Raw genomic sequence first — 22,292 nt, 5'->3', positions numbered from 1 at the left:
TCATAGGCTATGTCAATATCTCATTAATAATACTGGAAATACATACTCCTTCACAAAACATGCACTGTATATTGTGTATGACTATACACAAGCTATAAAGAAAATATTATTAAAGTGTAACATGGCCAAGAATATGTTGTATTAAGATCATTCATTTCTGCCATTTCCATTATACTCCACTTCTAAATTTGTGACTCCACTCCCAAATATTAAAGTATGTTCTTCTTTATCAGAAAAACCAATACACGAGCCCTTCCAATGAACTCACATTTCAGAGAATAGTGATATAAGCTGGGAGTACAACAAATATGTTTTACAATTAGTATTGTCAGAGCTTTAGCAGGTAGAAGGCTTGAGAGAAGGAGACAATTGTCTTTGAAGAATTTATAGACTCACTTCTGAGAAAAGAAATACACAGAAAATGTTTCTTGATCTGGGATGCTGGTTTATGGGTGTGTTCATTTGCAAAAATTTAGTGAGCTGTATGCTTGTCATTTATGTGCTTTTTCTGTTATGCTTTACTTGAATAAAAGATTTTAAAAACATTTAATGACACTAACTACAGTATAGAACTAAGTACCAAATGAAAAAATGTTGACAATTCAGAGTTCAGGAGGGACTAGTCACTGTTAATAATAAAAGCTATAATAGTTAAAATGTATTTAACAATTACTATATGCCATGCACTGTGTTAAATAAGCATTTTACATTCATCCTCAAAATATCCCTCTGAGATGGTCATCTTATTAGCAACATTTGCCACAATTAATTACTCCCTTCTCTTTGAAACTCCTTCTTTCTTTCTATTCCAGGTCAATATGCTTTCCTTCCTATCTCATTAGCTACTCCTTTTATATCTGCCCTTCTCCCCAGACTTTTAAAATTGAAATACTCTAGGGCTTAGCTACTAGTCCTCTTCTCTATCTAGACTCCCTGGGGCAGATACTATTATCATTATTCCCATTTTACAAATGAAAACATTGAGGCACAGAGGGACTCAAATCTAGGCAATAAGGACTTCAGAGTCCATGCTCTTAACCACTTCACTATTTCACCTTCTTTGGCCTTCCATATAAGAGGCAAGACATAGCTACATACATTCCACATTCTGGTGCTCTCCATAACTGAAAAAAGAGATATACTCAAAGGGTGAGGCACATGAGACGCTCCTTCATAAGATATTAAGGACTAATAACAGACACCAAGCCAGTAGGAAACCAATACTCTTGCAAATTCTGTTAAACAATTTTCCTTCCTAAGTTTCTTCACTTTGTATTTTGGCACGCACTTCTCAAGGAGGAATGTGAAAACATTCTAGAACACAGATTCTAAAATCTCAATGCTCATGAGACTAATCTAGGGAGCGTTAAAGAATACACATGGGCCCTATGCAGACCTACGAAATCTAGAAGATTCCAGGAATCTGTGTTTCTAAGAAGCACCCAAGCAAATTTTGAAACTGGTAACTCAGTACCTGAATTTGGGAAGTTTTTGTTCTAGAGAGGATTCTCTGTTCCTCAGAGCCTCAGTAATGAGTATCTCATATTAATCTGCCTAGAAGAGGCAGAAAATGAAATGAGAATGGAGAAGTAAACTGATTCCAAGGAGTAATGAGACCAATCAGGAAACTAGAGCAGTGACTGTGGAATTCTAGATCAGGACACCAATCATTTCTGGGTGATCATTGTTTTCATGATACAGTCTGCAGCCAAGTGATACCATCCCATAGCTTAGGAGGGGGTCATCTAGGCAGTGAGAACCAATTTCATATTTGAGCACTCATATTCTCATAATATTCACCAAGTATAATGAGAGAATCCAAGAGCATTAAGACATATGGTCATTGTTTCCAGGCAACAGAAGAAAACATTGTTAACATTGCCATTTTTGCATAAACGTAAATGCACACAAATTTTCCTTATATATGCATCTAACAATCACTATGGAACCATAAACGCTGAAACTAAGGCAGCAAAGTCACTTCAACACGCTATTGAAGTCTTACCTCTGTAAGTGCATGCAATTGTCCTTGATGTACACACACACCCATGAACCTACAAAACAAAACAGGGTTTTTTTTAAATAAATGAAAAGAACATGAACATAACTGCCTACAGAAAAACTAGTTTAATTATCATATTAGAAACAACCCAATACCTGTGAAGTCTCCTGGGTTCCTGTACAACCCTATTGCTCTCAATCTTTGACACTAGGCTGGTAAGTTTCTAAGTTTACCATGAAACATGTTGTTGAGGTGGAAAGACTTAGTGGTAAAACGTAATAGTGGAAGAGGGAGAGGAGTAAGCCTTAAAAATAGCATAGTATAATGAAAAAAGCACCAAACTGGAAGTAAAACAACTTCATGCTCATTTCAGCTCTGTCACTATCTGACTACATGCTCACCCCCATCCTGCCAAAAAAAGTCACCAACCTTAACACTATTTGGGGCTAGGTTTCCTCATCTACAAAGTAAGCAAGTTGGACTACCCAAATGAAGGTCTGTAATTTATAAATAACAAACAGGGGAGATGGGGGAGCCCACATTTGCTGGATGACAAAGGACAAACTCCTTAACATGAAAAAAAAAAAAAAGCCTCTTCCAAATATGTAAGAAAAAACATACAACAGAATTCACAGAAAAATAAGTATAAATGACTAATAAAAACATCAATATGTGCTCGAATTCACTCATAATTAAAGAAATGTACATTAAAACAAGAAGATGATTGCTTTTTAAATCTATCAAGAGAAAAAAGATTAAGATTGATAATGCTCAGTGTTGTTCAGAAGGTGAGAAAACACGAATGAGAAACTGTTGAATTCTTGGCACAACTTTTTCAAACGGTAATTGATCATATTTAGCAAAAATTTTAATTGCTCCGATTTCACTTCTACGAATTTATCTTACAAATATACTCAATTTGGGTAAGCAAAAATACATATAAAAGGACATCTACTTCACCAGTATATATGAATCTAAATAACCACCAATAAAAGACTGGTTAAATATTTATAATATATTCCTAGACTGTAATACTATGTAGCCATTAAAAAGAATGAAGTAGATCTTTATGCACTGATATGGGAAGGAAGATTCCAAAATATACTGTTAAATGAAAACATTTAGCTACAAATACCATTTGTGTGAAAAATGTTTGTATATTAATAAAAAAAAGTCGAGAAACATTAATAAGTGGTACTGAGGGGGTAAAGTGGTACTGTATACATTTTTTAGTGTATACACTGACGTTATTTTTAAGTTTTTTTTAAACCAACAGATTATATTTATATATAAAAATAATTTTAAATTAAAAATCACAGATGAATGATTATGACTGATGATCATAAAGTGGGTGGAGACAAATGTCATAAAGTCAGTGACAATTGGGGTTTACATTGCCAGGAAGGAAGTCTCACTAATAATACCCACAATTTAGTTCTAGTTTAGAAGAACTAAGAAAAGGGAAGAGACTGACTACAAGTGAGAGTGTAGCACAGCAATGACTACGCTGGAAAGGACTGTGAAGTTCCACGAAGGCAGAGTTCAGATCATACGCTTTCCTGTGATCACAGCACCTAAACAGTGCCTGGCAAATAGTACGCACATGCGCTGATGAGTGAAAAGAAACGGAGTGAGGTAGAATGCCTGGTGGGCTGTGATATTAAAGCCGTTTTAAAGACATGCTGCTTCCACCAAAATTACTAATGTGGAAATTTCAGAGTTTCTCCAAGAGGTGGTTTCTGGATCACTGTTTTTCTTCTAAGTGCATCCAGCGACTTGGGAACCTGAGAAAGGAAGAACCTGAGGAAAGATCTAGGCAGTACTGAAAATAGGATGCAGACTCCAATGACTAGTTGAAACTTACCTCTGGATTGGGAAGAAATGGAAAGCAAAACAAAGTTGGTTAAAAGGGCTCTGAAGTTGGCGGGTTTGGGTTCAAATCCTACCTCCACCTTTTATTTGGCAAGCATTAGTTTCCCTCTCTGTAAAATAGGATAATAAACCCCATCACTCTTTTGTAACTTTCCTTACTGCAGAAGATTCAGAGTTTTATTTAGCTCTGCATTTCTAATACTTAGTATAGCATCTGGCGCGTAGTAAGCAAGCTCAAGTAATGACTGCTCATTTGCATAAGTGAAGTGGTCCAGGGTCTGGAGTCAAAACTGCTTGGATTTGAATCCTGCCTCTGCTTCTTACTGATGACCTCTCTGTATTTCAGTTTCTTCACTCACAAAATGGGACATTAATATTACCTAACCTAGATGGTTACTGTGAAGATGAAATGAGATAACTTGGGCTCCTGGAACATAAGCACTAGAAAATGTTAGCCCTTCTTCTTCGTTTAACATTTCTGGCTCCTTCTCCAGACTGGAATATAAGAAAAGTTTTTAAGAGTACAGATCTCATCTCATTTGTTTCTATATACAGTGCCCGAAACACAATGCTTTGCACATAAGATGCTGAACAAGCGCTTCTTGAATGAAAAAACAATCATCATCAAATCAGCTTCACACTGTAAACTCATTTTATAAGAAAAAACACTCCCAACCAAGAGGTATTTATTTTATTTAGTCAAATATTTATATAGAAGCTAGGCAGGATGATTCTACTAGCAAAATGACGTCTACATTCTAAAGTCATGGGTCTCCTAGAAGCTGGAGAGACCTGGTTTGGGAGTGATACACCCTTGCTTCCCTTCCCCCCAGGACACCATCACTGTGACCACGACATCTACGGAGGTGTCACAGACAGCACATTCAGACAGCCGCTGGCTTCGTGTGAGTTTTCTTGTCTACCTTTTTCCCCACCCCCTACTCACATCACCACATCACAGTGGTGTCGCACAACTCTACTTCTATGTGAAGCTTCTCTGCGTGACCTCCTTAACTTCATTTCCTTTCCACCACCATCACGTCCACAACAGTGTCACAGAGCTGCCAAGCTGAGACAGGCATTAGCTTATATCGGAAGATGAGCTTGAGCGGAGTTAATCATTCCAGTTGCTATAAACAGAATATACTTTAAAAGGGAAATATTACTCATCCTTCACAGGGAAGTGATACACATCTACAAAAGCCTTTAATATTAACAGTAAGTTTTCACTAAAATTTTTATTGCTAATTATATCAAAATCTAAGTTGTAGATAAAACCTCAAATCTTTTTTGGTATGAGACAGGACCTAAAAAAGTTACATTTTGAATAATTCTTATTCCCCACTACCCAAAATCATTCCAGCAAGAATTACTTAGCTCAAGAAGGGAGTACTTTCTTAATGCATATGCATGAGAGGAAATGATTATTCAACTTGTTATTTTTAGTTTCATATTACATATATGTACATGTTGAGAAGTAGGGAGACTTGTTTTTTCGTGTGTTTTTTTTTTAGATCAGTGCTACCTAAATTTTAATGTAGAAACAAATCATGTAAATTGCAGACTCTGATTCTATAGGGGCACTGAGAGTCTGAATTTCTAATAAGCTCCCAGGTGATGTTGTTTGGTCCATGTACCATACATTGAGTAACAAGGCTCACTCTACACAAAAGACAGCTAATCTCTAAGGTTAGTAAGACTACAACAGGAAACTCCCACCTAACTCTGATACCGCTAGTAAATTAGACTTTGACCAGAGACTTATATTGCCTCTCAGTCTTTCCTGTAGCATGACTTAACCATTCCCCATAAAGTATCATTGCCATGCTTTCCCATACCTTGGCCTTTTTTCATGCTATTCCCACTGGCTAGAATGCCCTTCCCCCCTCATTTCCACAGTCCACCCATCCTCAAAGCCCAGTTGAAATACTTCCTTTCCCACAAAACAAGTTTGGCTCCCCTCTGAACTAACACGCTCCAGAACTACCAAGGCACTCCATCTACACCTCTTCCTATAGCATCATCATTTCCTACCTTTATGTCTTATAACATGCCTTATATTAATATCTACTCTATTAGACCATAAACTCCTTAACAGCATTCTCTTGCCTGGCATATAACAGTATATAAACACTTGCTGAGTAAATTTAAAACACAACTCTGACCACTCAAAAATTATTGAGTACCTACCATACTCATATGCCAGATATTGGCAATGATTATATGCTTATGATTAACTCTTAACTAACTCTTAAAGAGTAGTTTACTATGCAAGCATTAGTCTAAGCACTTTACATTATATTCATTTAATTCTCACAACCCAGTGAAGTAGTAGTTTCATTACCTCAATCATATTGATAAAGAAACTGAGACTCAGAGAAATTAAGTAACTTGCCCAAAGTCATACAGCTACAGTAATAAGTGACAGAGCGAGCAGTCAAACTGAAACAGTGGGTTCCATTATAATTAAATATTACCTCTTCATATAGTTATAAAAAAGATATAAAAATGAACAAGACACAATCCCTTCTCTTAAGAAGCTACTGGCAACTCAGAAAGTTTTTGTGGCAGTTCACAGCTCCTGATCAAAGTTCAAATTCCTTAGTATGTTATTCAAGAGTCTGAATGATCTGACTCAAACCTCCCTTACTTTATCTCCTATTATATCCACCTGCATCCTCCATGTTTTAGTTATACAACCTGCCACACTCCTAAATGTGGAGTGGGATTCTCCCACTTCCATATGTTGCTAGAATGAGTCCATCTGGAATCCATATTTCAAAGCTCTATCAAACCTTAAAAACTCAGTTCAAGAATATCTCCAAATAACAACATCAATAACACCAAACATTTATATACCATTTAGTATGCCAGGCACTGCCACATATTGTCATTTAATTCTTAAAGTAGCCTTTTGAGGATGGTTATAATAATCCCTATCTTAGAGACACAATTTCAAATATTTCCCTAATCTTTCTAAACAAAATTAATCTTTCTCTTCCCTTTACACTCATATCATTCCTTATAAACCTCTGTTGTAACACTTATCAGGCCTGCCCTTCTACATAAAGTTTTATCTATGTCTGTTTCTTCCACTAAATTAAAGGGTTCTTGAGGGCAGGGATATTATGTGTGGAAGGGAATGGCTACTTGTTCACTAAATTGCTTCCGTTTTCCTCCTGAAGTAGACTACATGTCTATAACAATTGATTCTAAGATTTTAGTCCAGAGCTCTGGCCAGTGGTGGAGTTCCAGGGGGGGAAGTGATGATGTCATTTTAGGCCTGTCCCATAAAAACCTCAACACTATCTGTCACACTTTATTTCTTCATTTGCCTGCAGATGAAAAAGTGGAGGAAACTAGGGCCCTGTCCTTGGTAAAAATTGTTCTCTTTCCACCTCCACCCAACATGCATTGGACTGGGACATGAATGAGAAACAAGCATTTAAGCCAACAAGAGTTTAAGTTGTTTACTACAGTAGTTAGCCGACCTGGATTAAATACACCATGTAGTTTGTGTTCTTATAGATACTAAAACACTGCCTTGTGCATCATGCTCAGTAAATATTTACTGAATTCAATTAAAAGTTAAAATTCTTATTCCAGGGCAAGACCTTTCCTAGGCCCTACTATTATCAGCCAACAGTTTCCAAAATGGGAAATGAGCAAGATTATCCACTGAAGTATGGGAAGAAAATAAGAATTTTTATTTATATTATTTTTATATAAAAAAGAGAAATTGAGTTTTATTAATATTTAATAAGGGTTAATAGTAGCACCTGGGGATGCGCTCAAAAATGTTTTCCTGGGCGGCCAGTGGCTCAGGTGATTAGATCTCCATGCTCCTAACTCCCAAGGCTGCCGGTTCGATTCCCACATGGGCCATTGTCCTCTCAACCACAAGATTGCTGGTTCAACTCCTCGAGTCCCGCAAGGGATAGTGGGCAGCGCCCCCTGCAACTAGCAACGGTAACTGGACCTGAAGCTGAGCTGCGCCCGCCCTCCACAACTAAGACTGAAAGGACAACAACTTGACTTGGAAAAAAGTCCTGGAAGTACACATTGTTCCCCAATAAAGTCCTGTTCCCCTTCCCCAATAAAACCTTTAAAAAAGAAAATGTTTTCCTAATGGAATACCATGGTAGGCAGAAGCTGTCCAAAAATGTCCAAGTCCTAATCCCTACAACCCATGAATATGTTGTTATATGGCAAGGGGAATTAAAATTGCAGATGGAATTAAGGTTGCTAATCATCTGACTTTAAAATAAAGAGACGATCCTACATTATCAAGGTGGGTCCAATGTAATCACAACGGTCCTCAAAGGTGGAAGACAAAGACAGAAGAATCAGTATCAATGTCAAAAAGACTGAATCAGTCATGTCAGCTGTGGAGATGGGAGAGGGCTGCAAGCCAAGGAATGCAAGCAGCCACTAAAAGCTGAAATAAGTAAGGAAACAGATTCTTCCCTAGAATCTCCAGAAAGGAACACAACTCTCCCAATACCTTGATTTTAGTCCAGTCAGACCTACGTCAGACTTCTGACCTATGGAACAATAAAACAATAATTTTGTTTTAAGCCAGTAGATGTGTGGTAATTTGTTATGACAGCTATAGAAAACTAATAATCAATACATAATCAAAAAAAATGTATAGGTCACTATCCTATGTCATCATGGTCATAGATCTAGAATAGACTTTGGGCTCTGACTCTTTCTAAACAAGCATAAGAAAAATAATATTATGTTCCTTGGTGACATTTATATCAAGTAAAATATTTCTTGACCTCACAGTTCTGTATAAAACTCAGAGCTAAACACTAAGTTTAAATGTCATCCCTCCTCAAAAGTATTATCTATACACAAGAGCGAGGGAGACGCATGACAGGAACTTAAAATGCATCTAGCTATCCTCATTCTGGAACAAACAAACAAACAAACAAAACTCTGACACTACTGTTAGACTTGGACCTCTCAATACTGCATAAAAGGACCTAGTAAGAGTTCTGTGGCCATTACGTCAAAGCTGTCAAGAAAATTACTACTTATTGCTCACCTACATTATACCTAGAAACTGTGCTAGGTGTTTTATATATACATATTACCTGAGATGGAATTACCTCCATTTTATCATCTAGGAAAATGAGGTTCATAGCATTTACGTGATTTGACAAAGGTCGGAGAAGGTACTAGAATCTGCATCTGTTTGGTTCCAAACCCATATTTTGTTCTGTGACAATGGGTATGGAAGAAAAAAGTCAAGTGTTTCAATAATAACTTCATTTTTGATTTATAAATGCCTACCTATAAAACAACGAAAATCTAACTGGTTTGCTTTAACAAGCCTTTCTATTGCCAGCTTTGAGCAATTAGCACCACACGTACTGAAGGATTTTTTCTGACCTTATTGGTCTTTCCAGAAAAATGTCCGACTCCAAAGTTAAGGTAAAAAAAAAAAAGCAACTAAGAGGCCTGAAGGGGCGGCTGGATGGCTCAGTTGGTTGGAGCGCAAGCTCCTAACAATAAGGTTGCTGATTCAAATCCCGCATAGGATGGTGGGCTGTGCCCCCTGCGACTAAAGATTGAAAACAGTGGCTGGACTTGGAGCTGAGCTGCACCCTCCACAACTAGATTGAAGGCTAATGACTTGGAACTGATGGTCCCTGGAGAAACACACTGTTCCCCAATATTTCCCAATTAAAAAAAAAGACCAAAAAAAAAAAAGCGGCGTGAAATAAACCTACAATAGAATATTAAAATGTGGGCATGATTTTTATATTAATATGCTTTCTAAAAGGCCTACATCTGAGACCTACTTAGAATGGTTAACTTTAAAAATGTTTTTCCAGAAGTTTTGATATATTTTTATCTGATTTCCTCCCATAATTTTGAAAAGAAAGGCCCTGTAACATTCTCTACCAGATTCCACTAAGCTTTAACATGTGGCACTAAAAGGAACTGCTTTGCATTTTACTTCCAAATAAAGCAAAGATATCATTACACTCTCGAACTAGAAAAAATTACCAATAAGTAAAAAGGAAAAGAAAGGGTTTAGCTCAGGTCTCAAATTCCCAAAAGAGCTATGAATCTAAACCAATGAAAAAAGCAATAAGATCCTTGGGTAAGGCTCGCTGCAGTTCAAAAGTGTGTTAGAGATATTACATCATGGAAAACTGGTTGTGCTAGGTCCTGGATATAAGGACTCATAAGGAAAATTCAGCTGAATAGACATTAATCACCAAAGCCTCACATCAGGTGACACTAAACAGCTGGTTCAGTCTGGCTTTTTCTTTTCTATCTCTGGTTTTTACAGCCCAATTTTAAGATAACTAAAGGCAGAAGAAACATTGCTCAGCAATCACTAGAGCGCTACATATAATAACAAGAGGACCAACCAAGTTCAGGCTCTAATTTTACATGAAACAATATAAAATTCTAAAAAGGCAAAATTAGATATGCTTGCTTATAAATATCAAGCTAGTTTAATAAATGCAAAAACATGCTAGATTTCTGAGAGAAAAATATCCTCTATCTTGAACAACAACTGAAAGTAAACTGAGACCAAGAACGAGTTCATTCTGTAAGTATTTTCTTTAGTTCACAAAAAATTTTAAAGCACATTGTTTAAAACTGCCATGCAAGGAGCAAAATAGCAAATCTCCTGACAAAGGCAGAACTATTAATACATTTATGCAGTGACTTTAAATGTTCCCAAAATGCTTTTTCTTTAAATCTAGGAAGTTTACAAGAGAACTAGTAATATCCAGAAACCCAACTATCCACACAGTCTACCCAAGCACAGAAAAAGCTTCCTCCTCCTCCCAAATTTATCCTTTATTCTAAGATTACTCATAAACTCATACCAAAATAGTAAAATATAAACACAAATTTCAATTTATGTGAGCATACTTTAAAAAAAAAAATTTATAAGAGTTTATTTGAGCCAAAGTGATAACACATGCTGGGAAGCAAAATCTCAAATGCTCTGATGTGACCATACTTCTGAAACAACACTCTCAAATATTTATTTCTTCCCCCTCTCCCAAAGTGGAAGAAATGTAAAGAGCAAAAAAAACAATTCAAACTAACAAACAAGTATCAAGAAATTACTATTGCAAGGTTTGTGTTCTCCATAGATATACAGAACACTTAAATGTTTTTTTCTGTCACGTATATTCTAAGCATAGTTCCAGGCAAAGGATTAAGTAGGGGCTATAGAAAATAAACATGAGGGTCCCTTCTTCAAGGAGTTCACAGACAAATAATGATGATGATGATGGATAATATTTATTCCGCATTTAACAATGTGTCAGATGCTGTTCTAAGTACTTTACAGGGATTACTTCATTTAACGCTTATGAAAACATTATGTGGTAGGTACCATTATTTTCTCCATTTTACATTTTTTAAAAAACTGAAGAAAGATTAAGTGGCTTGCCCAACATCACACAACTAGCAAATGGCAGAGTCAAGACTAGATCCTTAAGTTTTGTGCTATTCAGTCTCAATCTCAGCTTCAGATGATTATGATATTAGTAATAACAATAATAACAATAATAAAAATAGTAACAGTCAAGGTTTAATGCATTGCACTGTGATAAGTTCTTTTTTTTTTAAAAGACTGTATTGGGGTTATTGCAACTATTGCTAGTTGCAGGGGGCGCAGCCCACCATCCCTGCGGGAGTCAAACCGGCAATCTTGTGGTTGAGAGGAAGCACTCCAACCAACTGAGCCATCAGGAGCTCAGTGGCAGCTCAGCTCAAGGTGCCGTGTTCCATCTTAGTTGCAGGGGCAGAGCTCACCATCCCGTGCGGGACTGGAGGAATTGAACCGGCAACCTTGTGGTTTAGAGCCCACTGGCTCATGTGGGCATCGAACCGGCAGCCTTCGGAGTTAGGAGCATGGAGCTCTAACTGCCTGAGCCACCGGGCCAGCCCTGTGATAAGTTCTTTATGTACATTATCTCATTTAATTCTCCCATCAACCTGGTATGAAAGTACTATTATCTACTACACAGATGAGAAAACTCAAATTATAGAGGTTACTTGCATAATTTGCATAAACTCCCCCAACTAGTAAGACACAACCATCCTGAACTTCTCTGAATTCCAGACTTGTTTATCCAACTGCCAACTTGTTATCTCTTGATCTCGGATCCCCAAAATCTGTCTCCCACACAGACTTTTCCAGTGTAGTTAACCGCAACTCAATTCTCCCAGTTGTTCAAGTCAAAAACCTAAGATTCATCCTTGACTCCTCCTTCACTTGTGCTAATATCCCACACCCAATCCATTAGGAAATCCCATTGGCTCTACTTGCAAAAATATCCAGGGTCCAACCACTTCTTCTCCACCTTCAGTGTTACCACACAGTCCAAGCCACCATTGGCTCTCTCTAGATTACTGCAATAGCTTCCTAACTTAATTTTCATGAATTATAAACACTTACATAGCTTCAAATAGGTATATAATGAAAAATAACAGTCCCCTAGCCTGCCTATACCACCACTGAATCCTACTCCCAGAGGGAACCATTCAACTCTAAGCTGTTTCTTCTATTTACCATCATAGCTCTAATACACTTCCACTGCTATTCTTACCTTCTACTGACTTACCAACATGGAGGCTGAAGATTCAGCCTTCTTAAATTACTTCCCTTCCAATACTGTTATAAGATAATTTGGAGTAAAAATCAATGTTCCAGAGAAACAAATCAAGACTCAGCATTTACATTATTATGACTGATTATAATTATTATTAGTGTATTATATTTTCTTTCTTTTTTTCCCCCTCCCTTTCTTCCACCCGCCCCACTCCGGTTCAACCCATTGTTTCTCAGTCTAGTTGTGTAGGACACAGCTCCTTGGCCCATGCTGGTATTATGAGCCTTGCGCTCCCCCAGCTGAGGCAGTCGGTGGGCCGCTGCTCACAGCAGCTCTCGCTGGCTGCTGGCTGCTCACGATGGATGCCGGCCACTCACGCTGGCCGTCAGTCATTCACTCTGGCCACCGGCTACTCAGGCTGGCCACTGGCCACTCATGGCATCACACAGCAGCCCCTGGCAGCACACAGCAGCCCGCAGATGCCTGTGGCTGCCCACGGCAGCCCCCTCCACCCCACAGCTCACGCGAACCTCAGGCTGCTCACGGCAGCCCAGCTCCAGGGAGAGCTGTTGTTCATAATCTTAGCTATAGAGGGCGCAGTTCACTGGCCCATGTGGGAATCGCATGAGGAGCCCCCAACATCAGCGTTAGGAGCACGGTGCTCCAACCACCTGAGCCACCGGGTGGGCCCCTATATTTTATTCTTCGTACAATTTTTTTGTTTTGCCTAATTTTTCATTTGCTTAGTTATTATACGCCTATGATTAATTTTTCCCAATGCCTCCAACAGACTTGTAAAATTTCTACCCTGTCAAACACATCTGGAAATCTCTAAATTCTTTCTTCAGACCCTCCTCCCCAACATCACTCCCAGAGCTCTTAATCCTTCTGCTCCAGTCTGAACTGCTTATTCTCTAGACTGTTGCCCAGCAGTCACCCTGGACTTGCTACCATCTTTCTACCCGCTTCTTTCTAGAGCTTATGGATTTCCTTTTTTATTTTGTTGTTTTGCTCAGTCCCTTGTTTTGACGGGACACATCTTCCAGTAGCTTCATAAGAAAAGGCACATAAGAGGCAAAATTTTCAAAACCTCACATGTCTGAAAATGTCTTTACTCTACCCTCATGCTTGACCAGATAGCGTAGCTGGATACAGAATTCTTAGTAGGAAATAATTTTTTCTTAGAGAACACTGTTCCATCAGTCTAGTTTTCAGAGCTGGTATTGAGAAGTTTTATGCCATTTTCAATCCTTTGTATGGGATATGTTTTGACTTGTTTTCCTCTGTGGACGTGTTTAGGTTCTTATTTTTATTACTCATATTCTAAAATTTCATAATGATATACTCATTCACTGTGCTGGTCACTTAGTAGGCCCTTTCAATCTGGAAGTTCACGTCTGTCAGTTCTAGAAAATGGTCTTGTATTAATCAAAAATAGACTTCCTGAATTGATTGTTTAATTTTCTTATCTTTTCTCTCAATTTTCCATCTTTGATTTTTCCCTATTATGATTTCCTCAACTTTATCTCCTTTACCTTCTTCTATTCAAATGGTATCATGCTTTTTAATTTCTAAGAACTCTTTGAGCATCTTTGTGGTTCTCTAATTATTCTTATTTTATAGTATACTATTCTTGTTTCACAGATGCAGTATCTTTTCTTTATCTCCTAGAAGTAAATAATTATAAGGATTTTTGGTGGTTGCTTTTTAAAGTTTTCTTCTTTTACTCGGGAATATTCACTTTCTCCAAATCCACCAATTTCCTGGCAAGTGGTGGGGCTGAGGGTGGGAGAAGGATGATTCCTGCCTATCTGACAGCCAAGTGATAGAAGAGGACTAGAAGTATCAAGAGCCTCACTACTGTGTTTCCCCAAAAATAAGACCTAGCCGGACAATCAGCTCTAATGTGTCTTTTGGAGAAAAAATTAACATAAGACTTGGTTTTATTTTACTATAATATAAGACCCAGTCTTATTTTACTATAAGAGCCGGTATAATATAATATAATATAATATAATATAATATAATATAATATAATTAATAAATATAATATATAATAAATATAATACTGGATCTTATATTAATTCTTGCTCCAAAAGACACATTACAGTTGATGGTCCAGCTAGGTCTTATTTTCGGGGAAACACAATAGTTGTTTCACACCCAGTGTGCAAGCCAGAAGGGCATGCTCACCAGTCTGCCCAGTCTTGGAGATATCTGCTTCAAATTCACCACCAACAATCAGGACAGCACAGTCAGCCTGAGATGTGCCTGCAATCATGTTTTTGATAACGTCTTTGTGTCCTGGGGCTTCAGTGATGGTCACATAATACTTGATGGTCTCGAATTTCTCCAGGGAGATAGCAATGGTGATACCATGCTCACATTTAGCTTTCCATTTATCCAAGACTCACGCATACTTAAAGGAGCCCTTTTCCATCTCAGCAGCCTCCTTCTCAAATTTTTCGATGGTTCTTTTGTTGATCCTACCACATTTGTTGATCAAATGACCAGTAGTGGTAGACTTGCCTGAATGTATATGTCCAATGACAACAATGTTGATGTGAGTCTTTTCCTTTCCCATTTTGGCTTAGATTTAGTGGTGGTTATCATGATTATCTGTGTTCCGGAAGCAAACCCACTGCGAAAAAGCTAAGCCATCATTTTTAAACACTTTCCATTTATTTTGGAACACACACTCACACATACACACACCATACACACTTCTGAGATAATGTATTTTTTATACCTGAACACTTACAAATTACTCAATATTAATTCAATGTGATTTCTAACCACTGATCTGGTTCATTCCCTAGTTAAAAAGGAAAAACCAAAGCCCAGAGATCAAATAACTTTTCCAAGAGAACACAATTAGGAAATCATGGAGTTGCATTAAGTGAATAAGAGGAATAATGGAATACAGAGCTGGAAAAATATACCAAACCTTAACTATCAGTCTAAAGAATTTTTGACTCAATTCTGAAATCAATAGAAGCCACAAAAAGTTTTTAAAGAAATAAGCTATACAATTAGAGCTATGGATCAGGAAAAGTGAGAAGAGGGGCAGGGGGTTAAGGGATAAGGAAAATAATTCACTCCAGGCAAAAGAGAAGAGGGCGGAACTGACAGATATGTAAGAGAAGGAACGAATATAAACGACTTTGAAGATTTCGAATCAAGAGCTTAGCTGCTGGGACAGCCCAGTGGCTCAGGTGGTTGGAGCGCCATGCTCCTAACGCCGAGGACGATGGTTCGATTCCCACATGGGCCAGGGAGCTGTACCCTCTACAGCTAAGATTGTGAATAGCTGCTCTCCCTGGAGCTGGCCTGCCATGAGCAGCCAGAGGTTGACGTGAGCTGCTGGAGCTGCCAGGGCAGCTGGCTGCCACCAGCGAGAGCTGCCGTGAGCTGCCACAAGGCTCCTAATACCAGCATGGGCCAGGGAGCTGTGTCCCACACAACTAGACTGAGAAACAACGGCTTGAACCAGAGGGCGGGGGGGGGGGGGGAACGTGGAAGAAGGAGGGAAAAAGAGCTTAGCTGCTGATTAGAAGCAAAAAATAAAAGGAAAAACTAAAGATGATTTGGGGATTTTCAGAATGAGGGTAACTTAATAACTGAGATTAGGAAAATACCCTGCCATATCTTTATAGCATTAGCTGATACTAGTCTGTTTCTTAAATGTATGGTTTACTTCCTAAGGAGAATTTCTGGGAGACAGCCCTCTACTTCTCTTGTATTCACCATGATAAGACCTTGCACACGGTTGGTCTGAATATGAGTAGTTCCAAGTAAATATTTGTAGAATTGAAAGCATATTCTCCATTTTAACAAAATGGCAATCATATTGTTGCAAATGGATTTTGAAGGAGAGCTAAAACAATTCTGAACAAAAATTAGTAAATAGGAAAATAAGTTCAGAATGTGGCCTAAAATATAAGTTAGCATAAAAATGTGAATGAAGAGTCTAAAAGAAATATTAAATTTCTCATGGAGAATAACAAAGAAGTATGAGAACAAATCTTGGTACAGGTCCTCAGAAAGGCCATTGGGGAGTGGAAGTGAGCAGGGCATGAAATTGGGTTACAGATCTTGAGCATAAGACTTCTTGGCATAAACAACCTTATTCACAAGAGGCCCAAACAATCAGTCCCTGCATTCAACAAAGTACTTTATTGTTCCTTTTTTTAACTGATAACTTAGAGCAACTGATGATAAAACAACCAATCTTAACTGTATCCATGTATTTAAAAAATAAATACACACAAACAAAATATATATACCTACTGCCTCTATGACTTACCAAGCCTATTCTTTTCCTTCCAACTAGAAATCTTAGGAGAAAGAAAGATAAAAGGAAAAGAGGAAGTAAGGATGTTGGGGTCAAAAAAAGGAGAGAATAAAACTGTAAAAGTTCAGCTCATTCACTCCTGCTGGGCACAGAACAGCTGTGCCAGCAGAGGATCAAGGCATGCCTGGAGGATTCGATGCCTAGCACCTGGCAGGTTACAGATAAGCCCTAAATAGACTTTCCAAATCAAGAATACAATGATTTTCAACTTTTTCTTTTTTTTAGGCAGAAGACCCTTTCTTCAAATCTCTTATGCAGAAGTTCAATATAACACAGATAAAAAGTAGAGCTGCTCTGGGTGGATAAAGAGAAGGGATGCGAAAGCTTCATCTGCTCAGCAACCTCCTTCCTGGGGTCAGCCCCAAGGAGGCATGGCTGTGAAAATCCTAGGGTTCCAAGAGACGTATTTTTGCCAATTTAAACCTTACAATCTCAATTTGAAGGAAAACTTAGGTTCATGCTTCTCACTCAGCTTCTGCACCTATAAAAGAGAGCTTATACCTATAGCTTAAAAACAAACTATAAGTCATACTAACAGTCATAAAATTTTTTAATTATAAAAAAATAAAGTATTAGTAAATTTCTAAGACAACTAAAAAAGCATTTAGGAAATAAAAATTCTAAGAATGTTGAGAATAGAACAGAGTCATGCTTAGTTTAATATTTAAGGCATCCTAGGGAAGTATAATAAATGTTTCTACTGCTATAGTTACTACTTTCCTAGGTAACAAAAGCCAAGAGTACTCTGCTTGCTCTAGGCCATTAGTAGGGTAATTTCCTTTTGTTGTATTCAAAATATACAATGAAAGTGAAGACACAAAAAACATAAAGAATACAATTAGAAGCTTCTTTTAAAAGTAAACTATTTCCAGCCTTTTAACTGCAGTATATTTGAGACAGATGGCTTATGCAGAACAAAGAGTCACCATCAGATTGCAAACCCACCATGGGTAACAATAATTACAATTTTCATGTATTATATACCTGTTGTGGATTATAACAGATCCATAGGCTTAATATTATTATCTCATTTGTTGGCTTATTGTGAAGATCAAGATAGAATTAACACTACCTTTTATGTATTAGAAAACTTAGCTGAGAGCGAAAAATACCACTTCTTGTAAATTAAAAGGAAAGGGTATGTCATTCTTAAACAATGGGACCAAAAAGAGATAGGCTAAGAAAGTAGATCAAGGAGACATCAGAATAGAAATGGTATCATTAGTCTTATTACACCACGTTTCTAGGCTGGAATACATATATATTTAGCAAGAGCAAAGATATAGGTGGACTCTAGCCCAGTATTGCCCATTACAGTAACCACTAACTTCATGTGGTAATTTAAGTCAAATCAAATAAAAAATTCAGTGCCTTGTTCGCTCCAGCCACATTTCAATGTTCATTAACTATATGTGGCTATTGGACATCACAGATAAACATTCCCATCACTGCAGAAAGTTCTATTCAACAGCATTACTCTAGCAGAAAACCCTTGAATGTATTAAAAACAGTGGCAGACATTCAACAAATGTTTGGTGAGTGAATAAATGATAAAAGACAGGCCTCCGTGGGCCATTTAAAGAACTAGCCAGAGGAAAAGAAACTAATATAATAGCTAACATTTACTGGGCACTTAACATAAGCCACTAACATAAGTACTATTCTAAGTACTATAGATATGCTAATTTATTTAATTCTCAATAACAACTCTATGAGGTATTTACTGTCATTACCCTCATTTTATAGATGGGAAAACAAAGAATCAGCCAGGTTAAGTAACTTTCCCAAGATCCAAGATTTGAATCCAGGTAGCTTGATCTAGAATCTAGCTAGAGCCTTCGTCTCTAATCACTATACTATACCATACTACTTCTATTACATATCAACTATATTTTTAAAATTTTGCTGTGATGGAATAAAATTTATTTAAAGTCAATCCTCCCGTGCATTCACCAGTCAAGTTCACAGTGAAGAGAGTAAGAAAAATTGTGAAATTAAAAAGATTGGCAGGAAATATACCAAATGTTAATAGTAGTTTGATCCCTAGGTGGTGAGATTAAGGGCAATTTTTATTTTCTAGTTTTTGCTAACTCTATTTTCTAAATGTTCCACAGTGATGACAGGCCTCCTATATCACTTCTATAATATCACTTCTATAATAGTAACAAAAATAAAAATATTATTTTTTAAGGGAAATGAAAATATGATCAGCTTAAAAATTCCCAAGCAGAATATCAAATCAAGACTCCTTCCATCTCACTCTCAAATATTAGAGGCCACCTAACTGATCTCTTGGCCACCAGTCTCCCCAACACTAAACCATCCTGTGTTTGCCATCAATTATACTCAGTCATGCTAGTCCCTGCTCAGAATCCAATACACCAAGCATAAAACACAATCTTCTTGAGTTTATGCAAAGCATTTCTGAATTATTTGGCTCAATTGTACTTTTCTACCTTTATCTACCAATACTATCCTATCAAATCCTCAGTTCTTCTAGGAGAAGTATGGTAGAAGAGTCCAGGTCTCAAAGTCACAGACCTTAGCCAACACAATCTCTTGGCCTCAGTTCCTTCAATGGAGAATAGTTGTGAAGATTAACTCTTTAAATAGGCACAAAGCATTCATCATACAACAAGCCTTCAATAAATGGTTTCTCATTATTGGTATTAATAGCCAAATTGGTTTTTTATTCACTGACTTCTCAAAAAGCTTTACATTTTTAACTTATGTGCTTTATTTATTACTATTTTGCTCCTTTCTAAGTTCCTTCCTTATCTTCTAACATCTATTAAAATTCAAATTCCAGTTCGAGTCAACCTCCGCCAAGAAAGCTTCCCTGGCTCTGCCAAGTCAATATGATCTCTCACTCCTTTGTACTTCTATAGCACTTAGAGTTTACTCTACCCAAGTGGTGGTGTCCTAGCTGATTTTTATTAGTTCTCTTCTCTTGTATGTATGCATAAGTCCTAGATCCCCAATTAGAGTGTAAATTCTGCTAGCAGACATTCCATTTTATATATCTAGATGCCTGACACATCACCAAGCATATACTAGATGCTCAAAAAATGTGTTAATCTGATTTGTGGATTGGGAAGAAAGTCATCATAATAAAAATACTGGCTGAATATTTTTGTAGTGGACTAGGAAGCCAATAATTCTATATAAAGATAGAAGTTTTAAGTAAGCAGTATAACCTAAGTCCATAATTTATTACCGTGTTTCCCTGAAAATAAGACCTAGTGGGACAATCAGCTCTAATGTGTCTTTCGGAGCAAAAATTAATGTTAAGACTCGGTATTATATTTATTTTATATTATACTAATTATATTATATTATATTTATTATATTATATTAAAGGCCCGGTCTTATTTTATTATAAGACCGGGCATTATATTAATTTTTGCTCCAAAAGACACATTAGAGCTGATTGTCTGGCTAGGTCTTATTTTCGGGGAAACACGGTACCACTGACCAAATATGTAAATCATACTTAAGCTGTATGATTTATCTCTAATCCAATATAAATATTAGCAATAAATGACCCTAGGTAAATAGCACTTTTAACTTTTCAAAGCATCTTACACATAAGCCCTACTTAAATATATATTGACTTAAATTGTCTTATTTGGTTTTGTAGGGGCTCAGAACAAGTCACCACAAGATGTACCTCTGTGGTATGCAGATTATTTTGAGCTAAAGGCAACCTGGGCCCTGCAAGCTCAAGAGAAACTTCTGTCTTCCACCCTTTTAACCACCTAGAAGAATCTGAATTAGGGGCCTTGCTCATGATAAGAGATTATCAGAGATAACTTTTTTGACCTATCTATATGACAGGGCAAACTACGAATTACTGAATACCTGCTCTTCTTATCACGCCCGCAATGACCCTGTGAAGTCCCATGGTGCCTTACCTCATCCATAGCTCAGAATATCATATATACCTCATTTTGCCTCTCTGTTACTGAACCTCTCATGTATGTGGGGGTATTTGACTCTTTCGTGTATGTGGGGTTCTCACGTGTACAAATGTAATTAAATTTAGTTATTTTCTCTCGTTAATCTGTCTCATGTAGATTTAATTATTAGACCAGCCGAAAGAACTTAAGAGGGTAAAGTTTCTTCCTCCCCCATAGTTTCATTTGGAAATACACTCATTAAAAAAAAACAAAACAAAACACACACAAGATAGAGTGAATTATATATAAAAATAATTCTCCTTTAAAAAAGAAAACTATGAAATAAGTCAGAAAAAGTTGAGAACCATATGATTTCACTGATATGTGGGATATAAGACTGAAAGCAACAAAGGAACAAGACAAACAAATAAAGAAACAAAAACTCATAGACACAGGGCCAGCTCAGTGGTTCAGGCGGTTGGAGCACAGTGCTCCTAACACTGAGGTCACCAGTTCGATTCCCACATGGGCAGGTGAGCGGTTTAAACTGGAGTGGGAGGCGGGGAGGCTAGTGGTTACCAGAGGGTTAGTGGGGAGAAGGGTGGTAGAAGAGAATAAACAGGATCAAGTATATAGTGATGGAAGGAGAACTGACCCAGGGTGGTGAACACACATGATGTATTATAGAACTGTATACTTGAAAGCTATGTAATTTTACTAATCATTTTTCCCCAATAAATTTTAATTAAAAAAAAAAGTAAACTATATTACCACAAGTGAGTGCTGAAAGTTAAGGGTAGCTAATCTAGGATATAATTTAATTTTTATTTTCATTTACTGATTTAATTACAATTCCTTATAAAGCAATTAAAAATTAAATAACTATAAAAATTAATGTCTTTTCTCTTTGATACATTATTAATTCAGCAATAGGAAACAACTGGTCTAATGAGCTGCTACTAAGAGTGAAGCAATTTGAGAGACATAAGAAGTTGCTTTATTAAATTATAGCTAATTATCAGAAAATTATGTCTCAATAGGAAGAAAAAGATCTACAGCATGCCTAAACCCCCAAGAAGACAGATTCAGCAGGAAATCACAAATCCTTCTTTTTAGCTGTTAATGCTGTTCTAACAAGCCTCCAATAATGTTTCAGCTTTTTCATTGATCCCCAGAAGGAAAGAAAAGCCATTACCTAAGGATGTTGGGATGGGAGAGTCTATTCATGAGCTGCACTTCCTTCAGCATGTTTGCCCGGTTACTGCTCAATGTGTTCATCTTAAGAGCCATCACCTGACCAGAAGCTCGGTGACGTACCTGGAAATAAAACAGAACAGGAGGCTAAGGACAACAGCTACAGATGAGGTCAAAGTCTCCACATATAGAACATGCCATGGTGTTTTAGTGCCAGTTTAGATAAAATAGACATGACAGGAGATGTTTTTCTGTAAACTATGATTACACTAGGGTTTCACTTCCATTAATAAAGATGAATTTATTCAAGAACAAAATTGTTTCACATTAAGCTGGCCACAAAAACACTGTTACTGTGTTTCCCCGAAAAT

General features: G+C 37.2%; 1 protein-coding gene across 2 annotated transcripts in view; it reads right to left on the bottom strand.

Moving 5' to 3' along the window:
* The window catches only part of TESK2 (testis associated actin remodelling kinase 2), a 113,306-nt gene that overhangs the window by 42,109 nt on the left and 48,905 nt on the right, over nucleotides 1-22,292 (bottom strand). For both annotated transcript variants that reach the window (XM_081055015.1, XM_081055016.1), the window contains exons 3-4: nucleotides 21,923-22,044; nucleotides 2,006-2,054 (exon numbers count right to left, since the gene is read on the bottom strand). In XM_081055015.1, the coding sequence (XP_080911141.1) occupies nucleotides 2,006-2,054; nucleotides 21,923-22,044 (171 nt within the window). The remainder of the gene's footprint in view (nucleotides 1-2,005; nucleotides 2,055-21,922; nucleotides 22,045-22,292) is intronic.

The sequence above is a fragment of the Rhinolophus hipposideros genome (assembly GCF_964194185.1).
Source record: "Rhinolophus hipposideros genome assembly, chromosome: 8".
Lineage (NCBI taxonomy): Eukaryota > Metazoa > Chordata > Mammalia > Chiroptera > Rhinolophidae > Rhinolophus > Rhinolophus hipposideros.
This window is presented reverse-complemented; position numbering and strand designations above follow the sequence as displayed.